This window comes from Hordeum vulgare, chromosome 3H (genome assembly GCF_904849725.1).
Source record: "Hordeum vulgare subsp. vulgare chromosome 3H, MorexV3_pseudomolecules_assembly, whole genome shotgun sequence".
NCBI classification, from domain to species: Eukaryota; Viridiplantae; Streptophyta; class Magnoliopsida; order Poales; family Poaceae; genus Hordeum; species Hordeum vulgare.
The window spans coordinates 443,827,834-443,845,434 of NC_058520.1; the positions used below are offsets into that span (position 1 = coordinate 443,827,834).

Sequence of the window (17,601 nt, forward strand, 5' to 3'; positions counted from 1 at the left end):
TCAACTTTGAACATAGACAACAAAGAGGGGTAAAACGCGACTAAAATCTTCTCACTTCTCACTCATATTACAGCCAAAAATTAGGAAGCACATGTACGTCATGTACATATCAAATCCAGATATATTAGTATATTACTCTGATTCAGTCATATAATACGCAATGGCGTGGGCAAAATAATGAATCAGCTACAAAAACAGACTAGGGAGATGGACACAATTCATCAAACAACACTCGTGACATACAGATATGTTAGAAATCAGAGACCTATATATGAAGATCTCCCAGAATTACCTAAGCCTGGTCAGGTGAGGATGCAGGTAGATGCTACTTGCAGAGGAGGTCGGGGGGCGACTCCAGCAAGGTTTCTCGCATATTGGATTCGCTGGGGAACCGAGTCATGATGGATTCGTTCACATGATGGACTCCAGCAAGGTTTTGCCGCGGTGGCCTGGACGCCGGGGGATCCGAATCGAGTGTAGATGACACAGACGACCATGGACTGTGAGCTCGCTCGTCATGCGCGTCGTGGCTACTATCGGCCGCAACAATTGGATGGGACGTCGCACCTGCGTGGTGAGTCTCACGGGAGAAGGGGAGGCTGGTCATGGCGGCCAGCGGCTAGAACAAGGACCGGACGGAGCAGCGAGCAGATGATGGGGATGGGGACGTAGTATGGGTTTGGGCAGATGAGGTTAATGCGGGAGTAGTTATGGGTGAAAAATCAAGGTGTTTTTTTGGAAACTAATGAAACGATTTCGGACGCAATCTCGGCCATTAGACAAAAGAAGCATCGACGGTGTGCGACCAGTCTGACAAACGTCTGTTATCAGATACCTGCTAGGAAGCATTTACCAAACATATACTACCAATTAGGTGTAGAATCTCGGATATTCAATTCGGCTCTGGTGTGCATATACTCCTAATATCTGGACCAATGGTTAGTGATGAGATTCGTGCGAGATGGTTGTATTCCAACCTGTATTTCAGTCTACTGTAACTTTTCAAATAGTGCCATGGCCCATACCTATGATGCAATTAATGAGAGAACGCCGTTTGTCTGTCGTTTGGGTATGCCGTTTGGAATCGGATCCTCGATACCCTTTTGGCTGATGGGAATTCTGATGCTCGTCGTTCCTATGCTACACGCCTACACCGTCACAAGACGCAACAATCACATCATACAAACACATGTGTTGCAGGTAAACCTGGAAATAAACATAACGAAGCTTTAAGCACTGCCAAGAGATAGTTCTACAAATTTTCGTTTTTCTCCTATGTTCCTCTCTGAACGGTTGCTTTCAAGACTGATAAGTCAAGTCTAACAGGTTATGTGGATCTCAGCCCAGATCGTACATGTCAAGCAGCAGGCATAGAAAACTTGCAGCGTTTAACCACTTCTTCCAGCCCGGGGCTTGGGGATCCATCTTCCATGTGGATTGAGCACACGCCGCATCGTGAGTTCGTGACTGTCCTCCCTCTCTTGGATCACAACGAGTTGATCAGCACCCACTGAATGCGGCATCTCTGCTGTTGCAACTAGTTCCACATTATGCGCTTCGCTCTTGCTCCCGGCCACTGCGTCGCAGATATCTGCGGCCACACTCGCCGTCTGCTATCCGTTGCATCCGGCAAGGCAGGCGCCGCCATTGCAGCCGTGTCCTCCGCGAAGATTTTTGGTAGCCTGAAACAAATCCAGCGGGCTTTCAATACCTAGTGGCTGCAGCTTCCCTACAAAGATTACGGAATAGATTGAGTGCTACTTTCCTACCTGTCAACTGGATCTGAAGGAAAATTCCATCTCCACCACTGCCGACGAGCACACTCCGAGATCGGCATGGTTGAGGATGCACTCTCTTTCCTGTCCCCGGCACCGTGCTGCCTGTCAACGCACCCGCAATAATGTCGCCAAGGCAGTCGATACCACGGTCCATGTAAAACCTTGTCCAGTTCCACTCGTACATGACGCCGCCACAAAACACTCTACATGACGCCGCCACAAAATGTTGTCAGTTGTCTGTGGTGATGCCGTTGGCCCTGATGCTTGTCGTACTCTTCGTTTATGCACCTGGTCATCGGTATTCCGCATTTACCACGCAACCGTACGTGTGACTGGAAAACCATGGCACACATCCCCACACGCAACTGGACGTACATGATATAGGGAGCATATGGACCTGAGTGCCAAAACACCCCTTCCAATCTCAACTATATTCCAGTGACACCCGGTGCTATCAGAAAATATACTGACTGGGTGTAGAATCTCCACTGTATTACAGGGACACATGTTTTCCACAAGGAGTAGACAAACGGATTGCAAAATCACAAAGAAGCTCGTACATGGAGCAATTAACCAACCAGCGTGCATCACTAACTATTAACGAGAAAGAAAGGAAAATATAAGACCACGTTGCACGTATGACTCTGTTTTTTCTGAGTGAGCATGTAGAATCTTCTGTCAATGGTTTGTGTGATAACAAACCACTGATATTCACTGTCATGTTTTCAAGCAGCATCATGTCAAAAGATTCTGTTTTTCCACCTCTTCATTGCCCTAGCGTAGTCATCAATGGGATTCTTGTCAGCTATTGTAGCATCCATGTTACGATCAAAAAAGATCCAATCCTCCTTTAAAGTGCACATCAGATAAGCATGGAATTCACATGAGCTGATAAGGTCTTCATTGCAGATGCTATGATCTCCACGAGCCATTGCAAGAAGGTCCTCATCACGCCCATGATAAGTTTCATTGTATGGATGAACAATTTTTATCCCCTTTCGCTCACAGTTAAAGCAACACACTTTCCTCAAACAGAAGTAAGTACATCATTAGCTTTTACATGGAAAAAATCCAATTTTATCCCTATACAAAAGCTAAGTGCATGAGATGGATCTAAAGAGTATGTCAACAAACCAATGCTTAAAAAAAACAGTCCCGAGTACTTGCCAACAGAGGGAATCTACAGGTTCAAGAAGTTGAAGTATGTGGACTGGGGATAGGGATGTAAATGGCGAAATAATAGGGTCCACAAGGCCCGTTTAGTTAGCTTTTGTTAGCTCGATAGTTCATTTTTTCAAAAAAGATGAACTTTAATGAACTGTTAGAACAATAAGTGGGCCTAAACAGGATTAAATGGGACCCAGTTTACATCCCTGCGGACTAAAAACTGTGCAAGAAATAGTTCTTATATGGAACTAAAAACTGTACCAAACATACATGCCGTTGGTGCACTATCAGTTCTTGTATGGCTTAAGAACGGATATTAAATTAAGTTCATATTGCAGAAGATACGTATTACTCCCTCTGTACCACAATACTTGTTGAAGAGAACTAGTCTAGTTCTTCCCGACAACAAGTACTCCCTCTGTGCCTAAATATAAGTCCTTTTAGAAGTTCAACTAATGGACTACATACGGATGTATATAGACATACTTTAGAGTATAGATTTATTCATTTTTGCTCCGTATGTAAACACCTAGTGAAATATCTTAAAAGACTTATATTTAGGTACGGAGGGGGTATTTAGGAACAGAGGGAGTAGATGGGAAAGATCAACTGACCAACCAGGAAGCAACTGGGTTTAAGGATCCATAAATCCTACAAAGCCTAGGACATTATCAATATCACTGGTAGTGAGGCTTTGGCCTGTATGTCTTTGCCCCTTTTCAACAAGTAGAGATGACAGAAAATCCTCGCCCCACTAAGGTCATAAATCTATCAACAGATGGCAGGGCAACAGAGGAACTAGCTGGCAGCGAGGCAGCACACGTGCAGTACTTGGCATGCCTGTCATGAACACATACCTGAAGGCGACACATGGAAGGAGACAGGGGAAGGGGTGGTTAGAGGTGACAAGGGCTAGCATGTAAAGCATGTTTATTTTATTTATATTTTTTTTTTGAGGTGAACAAAGCATATTTAAGTTCTATGAAGGAAGGAAACCACATGTCTGAAGTTAAGAAATAAGCCAGTATTTGGAAAAGAACTAAGCAAAGGCAATATATTAGGAGTGTTTGGAAAAGAAATAAGTATATGCTCATTTAAGTCTGATCCATCAATTGGATTAGATTAGTCAAATTTAGCTGTTTATTTATTTATTTATTTAGGGGTTCCTTAGTTATTTGGCAATACACAGGCTTAGACCGTTCAGACATACTAGGAAAACATAGTAGCACAAGTGCTTATACAGATGGTCAGATGCATAATACTTTCAGATCTTATTTCTGAGTTGAAACCTTCAACATTTAGTTTTCAGGCTTTAAAACATAAGAGAGTTGTGCATGGTAAGATAATTGTTGTGTTTAAAATGTACCATGAAAAGTTTTGGCTACTTGAAGTTGGAGGCACATAATGCTGAAATGTGCATATGAAGAGTATTATTCGAGACAAATCTAGTGAACACAAATGCATCAAAGGAAACTCGTCGCATAAAGGAAATTATAGTTCAAAATAAATGAGAAGAATTGTAAATAAGAGTAGTGAGGCACTCGTTTGTTCAAGATTCTTCCCACATAGTGGAATCCCTGGGATTCGAATTAGTAAAAATAATGAATCCTTGGGAATCATAATTGCTAGGGGAAGGCTATTGCAGGTGAAGAAGAAGCACCGGTAGTCATATGCATTGCAAACAATTCATATTGGCTACTCAAAAACCATGCAGGAAAATACCATCAGATCAACTGTGTGCACAAGAGAGCTAAGAGAGTATACCATCAGATATCCAGGAACCCGATACAGGGACGCACATGGATGGTCTTTCGTCCTCATCTTTATCACCATTGCTACATTGGGCAAAGAATAGTACTGGGCCAGGGGCAGAGAAGTTTGATCCCTTGGGCGTTGCCCAGAAGTTGATATGAGAATACTCGTATTTGCAATTTTTCTTAAAAAGGGCAACACTTGTACCTTCAACCACAACAGGATTCACAGTGCAAATCATCTGAAGTTCATATTGCACCTATACACAGCAAGGCAGAAGAGGGAGCAGATCAATACAGGACATTTAAGCAAAAATGGCAGGAAATATAGTAGAAAGCAATAAAATACTCCCTCCGTCCCGAAATTAATGTCGAGCTCTTAGTGTACTGTCGATTTTACGAAAAAACCCTGTATTTATGAATTTGCCTCAAACGAGTCCTTCCACTCCCTCTTCTTCCTTCGCCGTCGCCCGCCGTCGCAAGGGGCCGGCACCGCCCAGCTGCGTGATTCTCCTCGGAAGTGCTCCGCCGCTGCCGCACTGCTCCGCCACGCGTCGCCAGGGGCCGATACCTGCTCCGCCGCCTCCGTCGCCGCAACCCAGATCTGCGTCGTCGTGATCCCCTTCCGATGCAATTGCCTGCCGGCGTCGTCCTCGAGCTCCTGTCGGCTCCTGAACCTCCCTCCACGTCCTCCTAGAGCTTGCGTGCATCATCCTCGAGCTCCTGTACATCCTCCTCAAGCTCGCACGCATCCTCCTCGAGCTCCCACGCGTGAGCCGCCGCGATTCCTCCCGGTCGCGACCCCCTACGGGCGTCGCGGGAACCTGCCTCGACTATCCGGTGGACCAGGAGCTCGCGCGCTTCCTCCTCGATCTCCCGCGCAAGCCCGTGCTGCTCCTTCTCCCCTGCCCACGCGCCCGTGCGGCTGCTTCTCCCCTGCCACAGGTGGAGCTCGTCTGCCTGTACTGCTGCTGCTCGTCTGCCCGTACTGCTGCTGCTTATCTACCCGTACTGCTGCTGCCGTTATCGTACTGCTGCTGCTGTTCAAGTTGAATGAGCTGAAAACAGATTTATTTCATCATCAAGCCATAAGCTCAGGAAGACGAAGGTACTACTCCACGGTCAGTGAGTATTATGGTGTTGTTATGAACTGAACAAATTCACTGTATGGAGTTAACTGAATATGATCACTGGAGTAGTTAAGTGAATATACGTGCTGCTGTTGTTCCTCTCTTTAATTCAGTCAATGTATGTGGACATTTTTGCTGCTGCTGTTGTTGTATCCATTTCTGCTGTTGTATCCATTTCTGTTGTGCTGCTGTTGTATTCATTTCTGCTGCTGCTGTTCCTCTCTTTAATTCAGTCAATGTACGTGGACATTTAATTCAGTGAATGATCCAGTGACTAAATCAGTTTAATTCAATCAATATACATGTTTGGGTCAGTGACTAAATTCAGGGAATGATCCAGTGACTAAATTCAGTTTAATTCAGTCATTGTACATGCTTGGTAACTTAATGCCTTAAGTAAGACCTGCTGAACATTTGTCTTACTGCCACACTGTCAAACATTGCATGATACTACTGCATTTTAATTTTTACTTGTGCCCAAACTTTTGCAAATAAAGATCATGATCAGCAGCAGTTTCAGCCATGCCAAAACTGTCAATTTACTGTCAAACCAGTGAAAACCAAGATGTTAACATGCTTTGTTACTGAATTACAGAAATTTATTGGAGAAAGAGGAAGAACAAGAACAAGAGCATACCAACCCGTGAAGAGCAAGATAAGACCAAGAGGACACCAATCCCAAGGTCTGCTCCTTGTATTGTACCCCATTCATTACAGATGTTGGGCTTCATATATGATCTTGCCACTGCCCAAAATGGGGGCAGCAGGCCAAGATTTTGAAGTTACAGTAGTAGCAGTAGTATCACATTATATATATAAAACAGAGCAAACACTCTGTGTAGCTCTGTTCTTCTTATTGCTAATCTTCCTCTTACCACGGGTGCAGCTTCACTTCAGCTCCCCTTGAAAATTAATTTTCTTATCCTTCTTTTTTCATTGATTGCAGGAGCATGGATTTGAACATGGCACCTCAAGAGGAAGAGGATGAAGGTATAGATTTGAACATGATGCCTCAAGAGGAAGAGGAAGAAGCTCAACATGGAGAGGATGGAGGTATAGATTTGAACCTGATGCCTCAAGAGAAGCTCAACACGGAGAGGATGGAGGTATAGATTTGAACATGATGCCTCAAGAGGAAGAGGAAGAAGCTCAACCGGGAGAGGATGATGCTATGAATTGGATGCCTCAAGAAGATGAAGATGAAGAGGATGAAGTTATGAATTGGATACTTCAAGAAGATGAAGAAGGTCAAGAAGGTGTACCACGTAAACAGAAAAGAAAAGAATTGTCAAATAAGGAGAGGCATGTTGTTTACTTTGCTCTGCTAGTAATCGAGCTCAGAGATGGATCTGTTCAACCAAACGACAAGCTGCTAGTCTCAATCTTGTTGAACATACATGTACGATCTGTTGAGAGAATCTGGTCGGACGCCAAAAAGCAGATTGCCGCGGGACAAGAAGTAGATGTCTCCAACAAGAAGAAAGGAAGAGTTGGTCGAAAGAGAAAACAGCTGGATCTTGCAAGGACCTCAACAATCCCATTGAATAGAAGAAGGACAATTCGATCTCTGGCACGGTCTCTCGGTGTGGCCCGCTGTAATGCCCCAAATGTAAACCTTCCCTATTTGGAACCTATTGCAAGTGGGTCCACCTTGTCATGGTTATGATGATGTCATTTTGAGCCATGATTTCATGTGTTGTCACCTTATTAATGTCTCTCCCTTGCATGCATGCATACCATGTTGTTTCATGCCATGTGTTCTTGTTGTTGCAATGTGCTCTTATGATTCCATGTGTTGCCTTGTGTTGTGTGCATGTGATATATAGTTTGTGTGAGGTGATGCATGTGATAGTATAGGCTTAGGTTTCAAAAATCATCATCACCCCTCTCTCTATTTCCCCTATGTCAAGATTCTCTTCTTCCTTTCCTCTTTTGAAAATGCTCATGTGTTAGCTTAGAATTATGGTGGATGAGATGTGTGATTTGCTGATTTTGATCAGGGGTTTAAAAGGGGTAAGCAACTACAAACAGCCCCTACCATGGGTGTTTTGTTAAATAAATGCTTGCTCCCAAATTCTTGTTCTCACTTTTATTACATAAGTCTTGTTTTTACATGTCCAGAACAAGTGCTATTTTAATTTTTAGCACTTGTATTTTTTTCCTTGTGCTTTTGTTTTCTCCCTGTCATTTATTTGTTTCCTGTAAATGGAAAGAGCTAGGGGAGTTCCTCTCCCCTATCTGGCGCCACCCTGTGGGCTTCTAACCACAGGCCGGCCCACTTCTCTCTTCCCCTCAGCCCGCGGCCTCCCTCCTCCACCTGCAAACGCCGTCCCCCTCGCTGCACCTTTCCGTCAGAACGAGAGAGAGAGGAAGTTGACGCCGTGCACAGACGTCGAGGTCCCCCCATATAAGCTGGGCGTCCGAGCCTTCCCCTCGGCCTAGGGTTCCTCTCCTTCCCTATCTCGCCGCCGCCACCTCTCTTCTCCCCCTCCATCTCTCTTCTCCCTCCTTCCTTGGTAAGTTCTGTAGGGTAGCAGAGAGAACAGAGGGCTCCACGCCGTGTCTACCCCTGCGTGCACCGTCGAGCGGCAAGGCCGCCATGTCCGGGGGCTCGGGGTGGTTCCCCGCGACCCATTCCCGGCGCTAGAAGCCCCGGGGAACGACCCCACCGTCGAGCTCGACCTCGTCAACGGCTCGGCCCCGGTGGTCTCTCCGTCCTGCTTCGGTTCGACAGGGCAGGGACTTCTCCGAGCATCTTCTTCCTCTCCGGCCGGCCTCCTCCTCCGATCGGTTCCTCCTTCCTTCCCTAAGGTGAGCAGATCACCTCCCCTTCCTTCTTCCTCCTCGGTTCCGTCTTAGATCCGCCGTGGTGGTGCGCCGTGCTTCTCTGTCAGGTAGCCGGTAGCAAGTGCAGGTGGTGGTCGTGTCGGGGCGTCTAGGTAGAGCTAGGTGCAATAGCAGTGGATCTCTAGGGGCCCCCTTCTCCTCGTTTTGCTCCGGCCTCCGGGAGCAGCAGCAGCACGACGAGGCAGCCGGTGATCTCTCCGTCGCGTGCTTCTCTGTCAGTAGATCGGCAGCAGGGTGGTGTTTGTGGTGTAGTAGATGGGCGATGTCGTGTGTGTGTGTTCGTAGCAGGGATCTTCCCAGCGTAGCAGTAGATCAGCAGCAGTAGCGCTCCCCTCTTTGCAGCGCAGCAGCTACAGCAGGTCGTGCCAGCAGAGTCCCTGTCGCCGGCAACTCTGCGTGTGGAGAGAGCAGGCAGTAGCGGTAGCATACCTTGCTCATCGCCTCTGTTCCGTCAGTCGTCGTAGCATAGCGCAGTGGTGTTGTCTCTGTTTGTTTGCCGGCAGGTGCAGGGTTCGAGTCCCATTTGGTGCACCACCCCTTTTTGCAGTGTTTTCCATCGATTTGATAGTAGTGGCTCCAGCAGTTAGCCTTAACTCGTCTGTTTCCCTCTGTTCTGTCGACTATATGGCAGTAGCAGAGTGGTAAGGGTAGGTTGTTGCACCAGAGGGTGCTGGGTTCGATTCCCACCAACACCCTGATGCATATTTCTATTTTTGCTGTCCTTTTATTTTTGTTCTTCCTCTTTCTTATGCATGGACAGCAAGGTGCCCTATTTAACATTTTCCTGCTGCTCTAGATGGGTGCATATGGTCTTGTGTGTGTGTTTTGCACACTAGTATAGTGATAGTTGATGTTGGTGGCTTAAGTGATATATGTGTGCATGTGGTCTTGTTAGTTTATGTTGATGGTGTGATTGCAAATAGGCATGGGTGCATAGGGGTTGTAAGTGTAGTTGATAGTGTAGGCATGGAGTTGTGTTTGTTGGGAGTGCACACCACTTGTGGTTCCTACTAAAGATGCTTGAGAGGTGATGCTTCCAAGTTACTTGCTTAGTAGTTATCCCCCTTATGTTGTTCTTGGTTTTAGGAGTTTATGTTGTGGTGAATGATGTGGAGTATGTGTGTGTGTGTGTGTGGAACTTCCCCACCTTTGCAAAATTATGCACCTTCACATGTCTATATGTGAGAGGGCATGGTGTTTGTGTGTGGGGATAGTTTGGTAGATGTATTGGTGTTGTTGATGTGCGTGACACAAACATGGGGTTAAAACCCCCATGTCACTTTGTCATTGTGCACATGAACCCAACCTTTGTAGTTGTTGTCCTAGTAGGGTACTTTATGGAGTTGCATATTCAGATTTGTTGCATGTTTGAGCCTTGATTCCATGGAATAGGTGGAGCCCAAGGGCATGAGTTTTTGTGTGTTAGTAGTAGGGGTTTTGCTCTACACTATAGTGGTGTCAATTATCACTTGGTGTAATGTGTGTGCAAACTATGCCTAGACAAAGTGGGCATGTGGCTGAAAATTTCCAGTTTAGTGAAATCTGGAATTTCACTAAGTCTGGGATTCTGGAAACATTTTCTTCCCCTATAGATGTGGATGTGCTGGTCATTATGTTGAGAACTAGCCCTAATTCAGTGCTAGGATTTTGAACCTGGCATGTTTGTGAAGCTCCCTGTCAAAGTTCAAGTCATTTGGAGTCCAGTAGGTTGTGTTTTAGTTGCTGTCAAAAAGCTTCAGGACAGAGACAGAAACTCAGGTGCAGGAATTTTCACCAAGTCCCTGAGATCTGATGGTTTTGGGAAAGTTTGTGGCCTTGTATCTTCTAGAGTTTAATTCCTTTTGCTGTGATTCTTACTGGTGCTTGTAGTGATCTTGGTTGGCAACAGCCACATATATTATTTGTCATGTTTGGAGGCCTGTAGCTATGTTGCATGTAGCTCCCAAATAGCTAAGATGCAGATTATGGCAGATTATGTAGTTTTGTCATTTTGATCAAAGTGTGTGCTTAATTGGTGTTGTGGTGTTCTACCTTGCTCCAATTCATTCATGTTGGGTTGTTACATGTCTTGGCAACCTGGGAATACCAGATTTGTACCAATTGTGAGTGTGGTGTTGAATCTTCCACGTAGAGCTTCATATCTTGTTCCGTTGATTCCCGTTGATCCGTAGCTCCGTTTGCTATGTTCTTTATATGGTTTTGCACCATTTTCACGAGCCGCATCTGATCATGTCATTCTCATGCATGTCAAAATATCTTAGTGTACAGTACTGTCCAGAAACTTGCAGTAGTTTATTTTGCTTGTGCTAGTGGTAGAAATAGTGGTGCATGCTCAATTTTCATCTCATGCATCATGTGATTGTTGCATCTTGTGGTGCTGCTGTTCATTGGCTGTTATTATTATGTTGGGTAGCACCGGTATCGGAGAACGAATACGTGGAGTCAGGAGAGTACGTGCAGGACGAACCAGAACCATTCCAAGCTGAGGATATCACAGGCAAGATGATATGACCTTGATTCCATCTCTAGACTTGTTATGTTAGTTTCGTTTCCATGTCATATTGCTCGCTGCCTACCACTGAAATTAAATTGCCTCTTCATATGCCATGAGCCCAAACACCGTTCTCCTTCCTAGCAAACTTGTGTGGCTAAGTAGGCTTGCTCAGCTACTAATGTTAGCATTGCTAGTTCCAGGTGTTTAAAAACTCATGTGATGACATGAGCTTGAGATCATTATATTAAATTCTGTTATTTATTTAATGCACCTATATACTTGGTAAATGACGGGAGGCCTAGCCTTTTGCCGGGTGCTTTGTTCCGTTATTGCCGCCTTAGTTACCGGTTACCGGTGTTTGATTCCATAATGATCGCTCCTAACACGTTCAGGGTTGTTATGGGGACCCCCTTGATAAATCGCGTAGTGCTAAGGCTTGTCCGGCAGGACCCAACTTTGGTTTTAATCTGCTAATCACATAATAATCTGCATAGGGAATAGCTACCCCGAGGATCTTTAATCAACAACCCGGGCCAGTGCTCCTCATGAGTGTTGGTCCAAACTGGTCTGCCTGCGGGGCCACCACAAGGAAACTTGAGGTTTGGTACCTGTAGCTAGTTCCATCCGGCATGTCATGAGACTGAGATACGCGGCTCTTATCGGGGTCGTCGAAACGTCGGGAGGTCTTGCTAGCCTTGCCTTACCTAAGCGGTATATCTTGCGTATAGGAATCCCGGTGAAGCTTTGGTTTCCCCCAGAGTTGAGGTTTTCCTCTAAGGAATCCGACGAGATCACGAGATTCGTGATAGAGGATGCCTTTGCGGCCTGTGTTCGTTTGTGATGGACTAGTTGGAGCACCCCAGCAGGGTTTAATCTTTCGGAAAGCCGTGCCCGCGGTTATGTGGCAACTTGGAATATTTTGTTAACATCCGGTATTAGAGAACTTAAACATAAACTAATAAAACTGCCAACTGTGTGCGTAACCGTGACTGTCCCTTCGAAGATCTCTCTTCGATCGGGAACATGGTGGGGTTATGAATGCCGTAGGTAGGTGTTCATGATCACTTTCTGATCAAGTAATCCCGACCGTTAGCGTATACCACCTTCACTTCTCTTTTGCGTAAGTTAGCCACTTATTCAAACATAGGATACACCAGCCTGATACACTTCTCCCTTCCCTACCCAATTACATGACTAGTTCTGGCACCAAGGTCTTAGATTGCTGAGTCCCCGTGGCTCACGGATTCCTCCAAAACTCCCAGCAGGTACAGGTACCCCAGAGACAGATGATCCCGACGGCACCCAGCTGGCGTGTCAGTACGACGAGGAGACAGACCGCCTCTACATGAACTATCCAGAGGACTGAGCCGTGGTCGTGATCGTGGGCCTGCAGCAGGGTAGCATAGCATTTTCCATGTTTTGTAGTCCGTACCGGAACTACCTTGTTTGTATCTGTGTTGTACTCTGAGTTATTAATAAGAAGACAGTTGAATCCCAAATTTTCTACTTGTATTATTATTTTGTGCTATGTTACTTGCTTGCGAAACGCTTAGATGCGCTTCTTTCCTATTCGGGGGCCTCGACCCGAGATCAGAAAGGACCGCATCTTGGCCGTTACACCCGCTCAACCCTACATCGGAGGTTCCAGTTAAATGAGCTCAACTGCACCACAAACACAGTCAAGACTTACCTCAAACCAGAGAACAAGATTGCAAGATTGAAGTTTTGTATGTCCATGCTCGATGACAATTGGATCTCAACTTCCCAAGCTATATTCAAGCCAATGACTAATATGGTCCATATAGATGAAAATTGGTTTGACATGACAAGACTAAAGAACAACTACTATGTACTTCTAGGAGAGCCTCCACCTAAGCGCACCGTGACAAACATTAACAGCATTGGGAAGGTAATGTTTCTAACGGCTGTGGCCAGACCTCGATACAATTATGATGGAGAGCTAACATTCGACGGGAAGATTGGTATTTGGGCGTTCATCGAAGAGTCTGAGGCAGTGCGAACGAGTCACAACAGAGCAAGGGGAACAAGAGTGCTGAAACTAGTGAAAGTAACGAGACCTGTGTGTAGAGAATATCTGATCAATAAGGTTATACCAACAGATCGATCTCTTCTGTGCGTAGAGATCGATGGAGGAGCTCCTGCTGCTGGTGGTGGTGTGAGGAGAAAGCCCTAGCAGTCTAGCGCCGTCCACTCGAACCGGCCGGGGAGCGGGCGCTCGCTCGCGGGGCAGAAGTTGTACCTGGTTATTCCAACAGAGCAGAGCAGAAGAGTGTTAGAAAATTTCCATGCACAATATCTAGAACAAGAATGCTCAGAAGAGTGACATGACTGAGTGATGATGGTGGAAGGAAGCAGAGTTTTCTTACTTGTCCCTGAAGGTCTGGTGTTGCTGTTGCTCGGCGGCGGCGAAGAACTCGTCCATCTCGAGCGAGCTCGGGACGTAGCGGCAGACCGGCGTCTGCGGCCTGCGGCGTGAGCAGTTGCTGGCCCTGGTCGCGGAGCCGGGGGTGCTCATCGTCTCTGAGCTGTAGATGAGGCTGCATGGCGTCGTCTCCCTCGTCCCCCTGCAAGCAAGCAACCAACAGCAGCACAACGTGAAAAATAGCCCACAAACATGATAAGTTCAGAGGCTAGTAATGCACAAAGAGGACTTGCAAATTACTAGCACTACAGAATCAAGCTGGGTTGGTGAGCTCGGTCGGGTGGCAACAAACTCCAATGCCAGCTCTGTCTTGCCAATGCCTGAAATACCATTGATGCAGACCACATTGCCATTGACATGATCCTTATTGTTGCACCTGAACCTTGACTTCCTGAGCTTTGATCTCTACTTCTGAAGACCGACCTCTTTCGCAGCCGACAGATCGATCGCCGGATCAACCGATGCCTCCAACATAGGCTGCCTGTACTGGTTCAACTCCAAGCTGCCAAACCTGCCATTGCTTGTTCTTACCCTGTCATTGTCCTCATCAGCAAATCCTCCATATGACACACCACTGTACACACAATTAGGCATGGTGCTGCTCTCTCCTGGGTGCCCGACCCAAGCTTCGAGTGCAGCACGGTGACCACCCGTGACACACACCTCCTCCAGCTGCTCTCGTCTGTCTCACTTCAGTTGATGACAACGCATCAGCCCCTCGAACGCTTCCATCCCCTCCTTATCTTCAGGCTTGCCATCGAACAGCCCGGCGATGTCCGACGCCTGGGCGTCGAATAAGATGGGCACCAGGTTCAGAAGCAGCGCCTCCGGGCTCGCCGACGCTGGTTCCGACGCAGCCGAAGCAGAGCGCGGCGGTAGGTGGGGAAATCACTGTTTTTTATGAGGAAGGGGAAGCTTGGGGAGGCAGGCGAGCCGGAGCTGCGGTGGCGGAGCAGCGAAGCGGCGGGGGACCAGGGGAGCTGCGGTAGGCGGAGCTGCGGCGGACGAGCGACAGCTGCGGAGGGGAGTAGGGCAGCTGCGGCGGCGGGGAGCAGGCAATCTATAGCGATGGGTAGCAGCATAGATGGGGCATCTATCGGAGGAGGAGGACGAGGAGCACGGGTTTGGTTGGGAGAAGCTGGAGGGGCTTTTCGCAAAATTGCCGTCGCAACATTAATTTCGGGACGGAGGGAGTATATAACAAAAACAAAGGCACAAACCCCTGTTTGTTGACTATAGTTGAACAATGCAGCATTGACTTTCTTGACAAAGAATCCTTGGTCAGCCTTAAACTTCTTTTGAACCGCCTGAATGAACATTTTCTGGTTTTTTGATAAGATCTCCGAGCTTGAGTTGGTATGTGAAGAACTGCGTGAAATCAACATGGCGAGCCGCTCAATTCCACCATCCATGAATGCAAGAGTCGGCTCACATGACTTGGATTCTGTGAATATGGATGACGAAAAGAATTTTACCAGAGCATCAGTGTCAGGATGCCATGAAGCACGCGCTGCTTCCCTATAAGGGTCATTGTCATAACACACAGAATGGCCATCCACTTCTGCCATTTTAATGGCAGACCGAATGTCAGCATTGCTTACAAGCAGGTACCATATGGCATCGTGATCTGTTAGAGCGTTGATGAGAGTGTGCATGTAGGCAACGAGGCCATAGAGAGAGATGCACTCTATGCGCATCAGGGCATTGGTGCATATCATGTCCACCTTGAAGCTAAGCTCAAACTCATGGTGTGTAGAGAATGTAGAGTCATACCAGACAGTGTTGAGGATGATGTTTGAGACAGGATCCATTCGGCCATAGCAATAGCCAGCCTTGAGGAGGCTGCAGGCGAGACGCTTGCACAAGCCATCTCCAGATAGCCTGGAAAGAGCATCTAGGTAAAGCTCATGGATCTTGTCAAGAAGCAACAGCCTCAAAGACTCTGTATATCCAGACGATCCAGACGTTTTCTCCTCTTTCTCCTTCCTCTTCACAACAGGAAGACGTAAAGCGGCAAGACACATGGGACGCCATATGTCGATGGGGGGCATATGGACATAGTGTTGAAGGCTGAGCCACTGGCGGAGGCACCTCACCTCTCTAATGGAGAGGCGGGGATACTGCTGTAGATACTCAGATACATTACACGGCGAAGATGCCAGTGACAGTGCCGCATTCACCAGAATGGCTGGTTCGGGGTGCCTCGCAGAGGTGGCTGCACAGCGCAGGGCTATTTTGGTGGTAGGGGAAGAGATATCGAATGAAGCCTTCCTCTCAATTAGGTCAGAAACGGACACTGAGGGCTTGTTACGATCTTGATCAATAAGCCACACGGCAACGAGGAGGTCGGCCCCGGCCAGGCGAAGGTAGCGCACGGCTTCTGCCTCCGCGAGGTAGCGGTAGTAGTAGATGAGGAAGCTCACCAAACCTTCTAGAGACCGCCGCGCGACCGTCATGCTGTGGACCGTGTGCGCCGACAGCGGTATGTCCAAGACTCTGGGGTCGTTAGTGTCGGTGATGATCTTGGACAAGATCGTCTTCCTAGACGATACACCCTCTTCGAGGCTGGGCAACAGAGAAGGACAGTAGGAGATGGCGTTGAGGATGATGTTGGAGATTGGGTCGAGGAAGCCGATGCAAAGGCCGGCCTTGAGAAGGCGCGGTGCCAACGAGGGAATCCCCTTTACCGGCAGCCGATTGAGCACCTCCTTGTAGAAACCATGGATCTGATCAAGCAGGAGTGCAGGACACGTATGTCCTGCTCCATGGACTCCGCCTCTGTAACGCCAGGAACATGATCATCTCCGATGGTTCGGAGACGCTTGCCGTACATGTCCACGTGCGCAGTGCCCACTTGCTCCCTCTCCGGCGACGATGGAACCTGATTACGGCGGCTAGTAGGGGTGATGAGACTGCAAGGAATAACCCAGCCACGGAACTTGCTCCTCTCCGGCGATTATGGACCCTGATTCGCTCCTTTTTGTGACGCAGGGGCGGCGGCAGCGGCTAGCAGGGGTGATCACGCTGAAAGCATATAACCTAGACACACAAGGAAAAGGTTTGAAATCAACCGGCAGAAAATAACGTCTCATAAACCGGCTGTCCTGCACGACACGTGTCCCTGACGGAACAGGCCATCGCTTTTCCTTCGAGCTTATCTCCTTCACACGGCTGCTCCTCCACTCGATTTCCCCTCATCTTTTTCCACTCCCCATTCCCCACCTCCTCTTCTATTGCTTGCATCTCAGAGGGAGAGCTGGAGAGGTGCCCATGGCGAGCAGCCACCGCTGCTGCAAACCGGGATGGAGGATGACCACCACCACCAGCTGCACCCCGTCCAAATAGGAGTTGCGCTGCCAGCGAGGGGCGAGCGTGACCACGAGTTGTGTGCCCATCGCCATGGGGGCGCACCACCATTGCTGTGAATGGAAAGGAGTGTTGAAATGAACCCAGTTGCACTGAAGTTTGTTTTTCTGTTATATTCTGTAACAATAACAGACACTTTGTACGTGGTGCGAAAGACTAGCTGTAGTGTTTACTTTGTTGTTGTAATTCAGTTACTCAGCTAGCCACGATCTGTCCGTGGGATGGCACGGGAAAACCGGATCGTGGGCAGCAATTATGTTAGGATGGAATAAAAGAAAAGCCAGAAAAGACGCACACATTTACGTGTCGCAAAACTGCCTCACCAGTGTCTCTTCCTAGTCATCTTCCTCCTTGTGTCCACCTCGTGTGTGTGATCCTGAGAGTGTTTTGATCCAACATTTGGCACCAGAGCTAGGGTTCACGGAGGCGGAGCACGGCGGAGGAGATCGGAGGAGCTGTGACAGCGGTGATCGGGGATGGAAGACACGTCACCGAAGAAGGATCTGAACAGCGACGTCGGAAAGTACACGCCGCCAGCAAGGAGGCCCGGAGATGATGGCGCCGTGGTCGTCCAGCGCGCGCCAACGAGGACCGGCGGCGTCCCGATCCAATATCCGATGCTCAA

General features: G+C 47.7%; 1 protein-coding gene and 1 long non-coding RNA gene across 2 annotated transcripts; both read right to left on the minus strand.

Annotated features, from left to right (window-relative positions):
• Positions 1 to 1,213: 1,213 nt before the first annotated feature.
• On the minus strand, positions 1,214 to 1,961 carry LOC123440122. The gene is made up of 2 exons (XR_006630280.1): positions 1,770 to 1,961; positions 1,214 to 1,682 (listed from the first exon to the last, which is right to left on the minus strand). It is a non-coding gene; the product is annotated as an uncharacterized LOC123440122 (long non-coding RNA).
• A 2,734-nt stretch (positions 1,962 to 4,695) lies between these two features.
• On the minus strand, positions 4,696 to 17,011 carry LOC123441834. Its single transcript, XM_045118046.1, has 5 exons — positions 16,848 to 17,011; positions 16,550 to 16,649; positions 15,391 to 16,336; positions 14,831 to 15,156; positions 4,696 to 4,956 (listed from the first exon to the last, which is right to left on the minus strand). Exons 1-5 carry the CDS (start codon positions 17,009 to 17,011, stop codon positions 4,696 to 4,698), a joined length of 1,797 nt encoding a protein of 598 aa, XP_044973981.1.
• Positions 17,012 to 17,601: the final 590 nt, after the last annotated feature.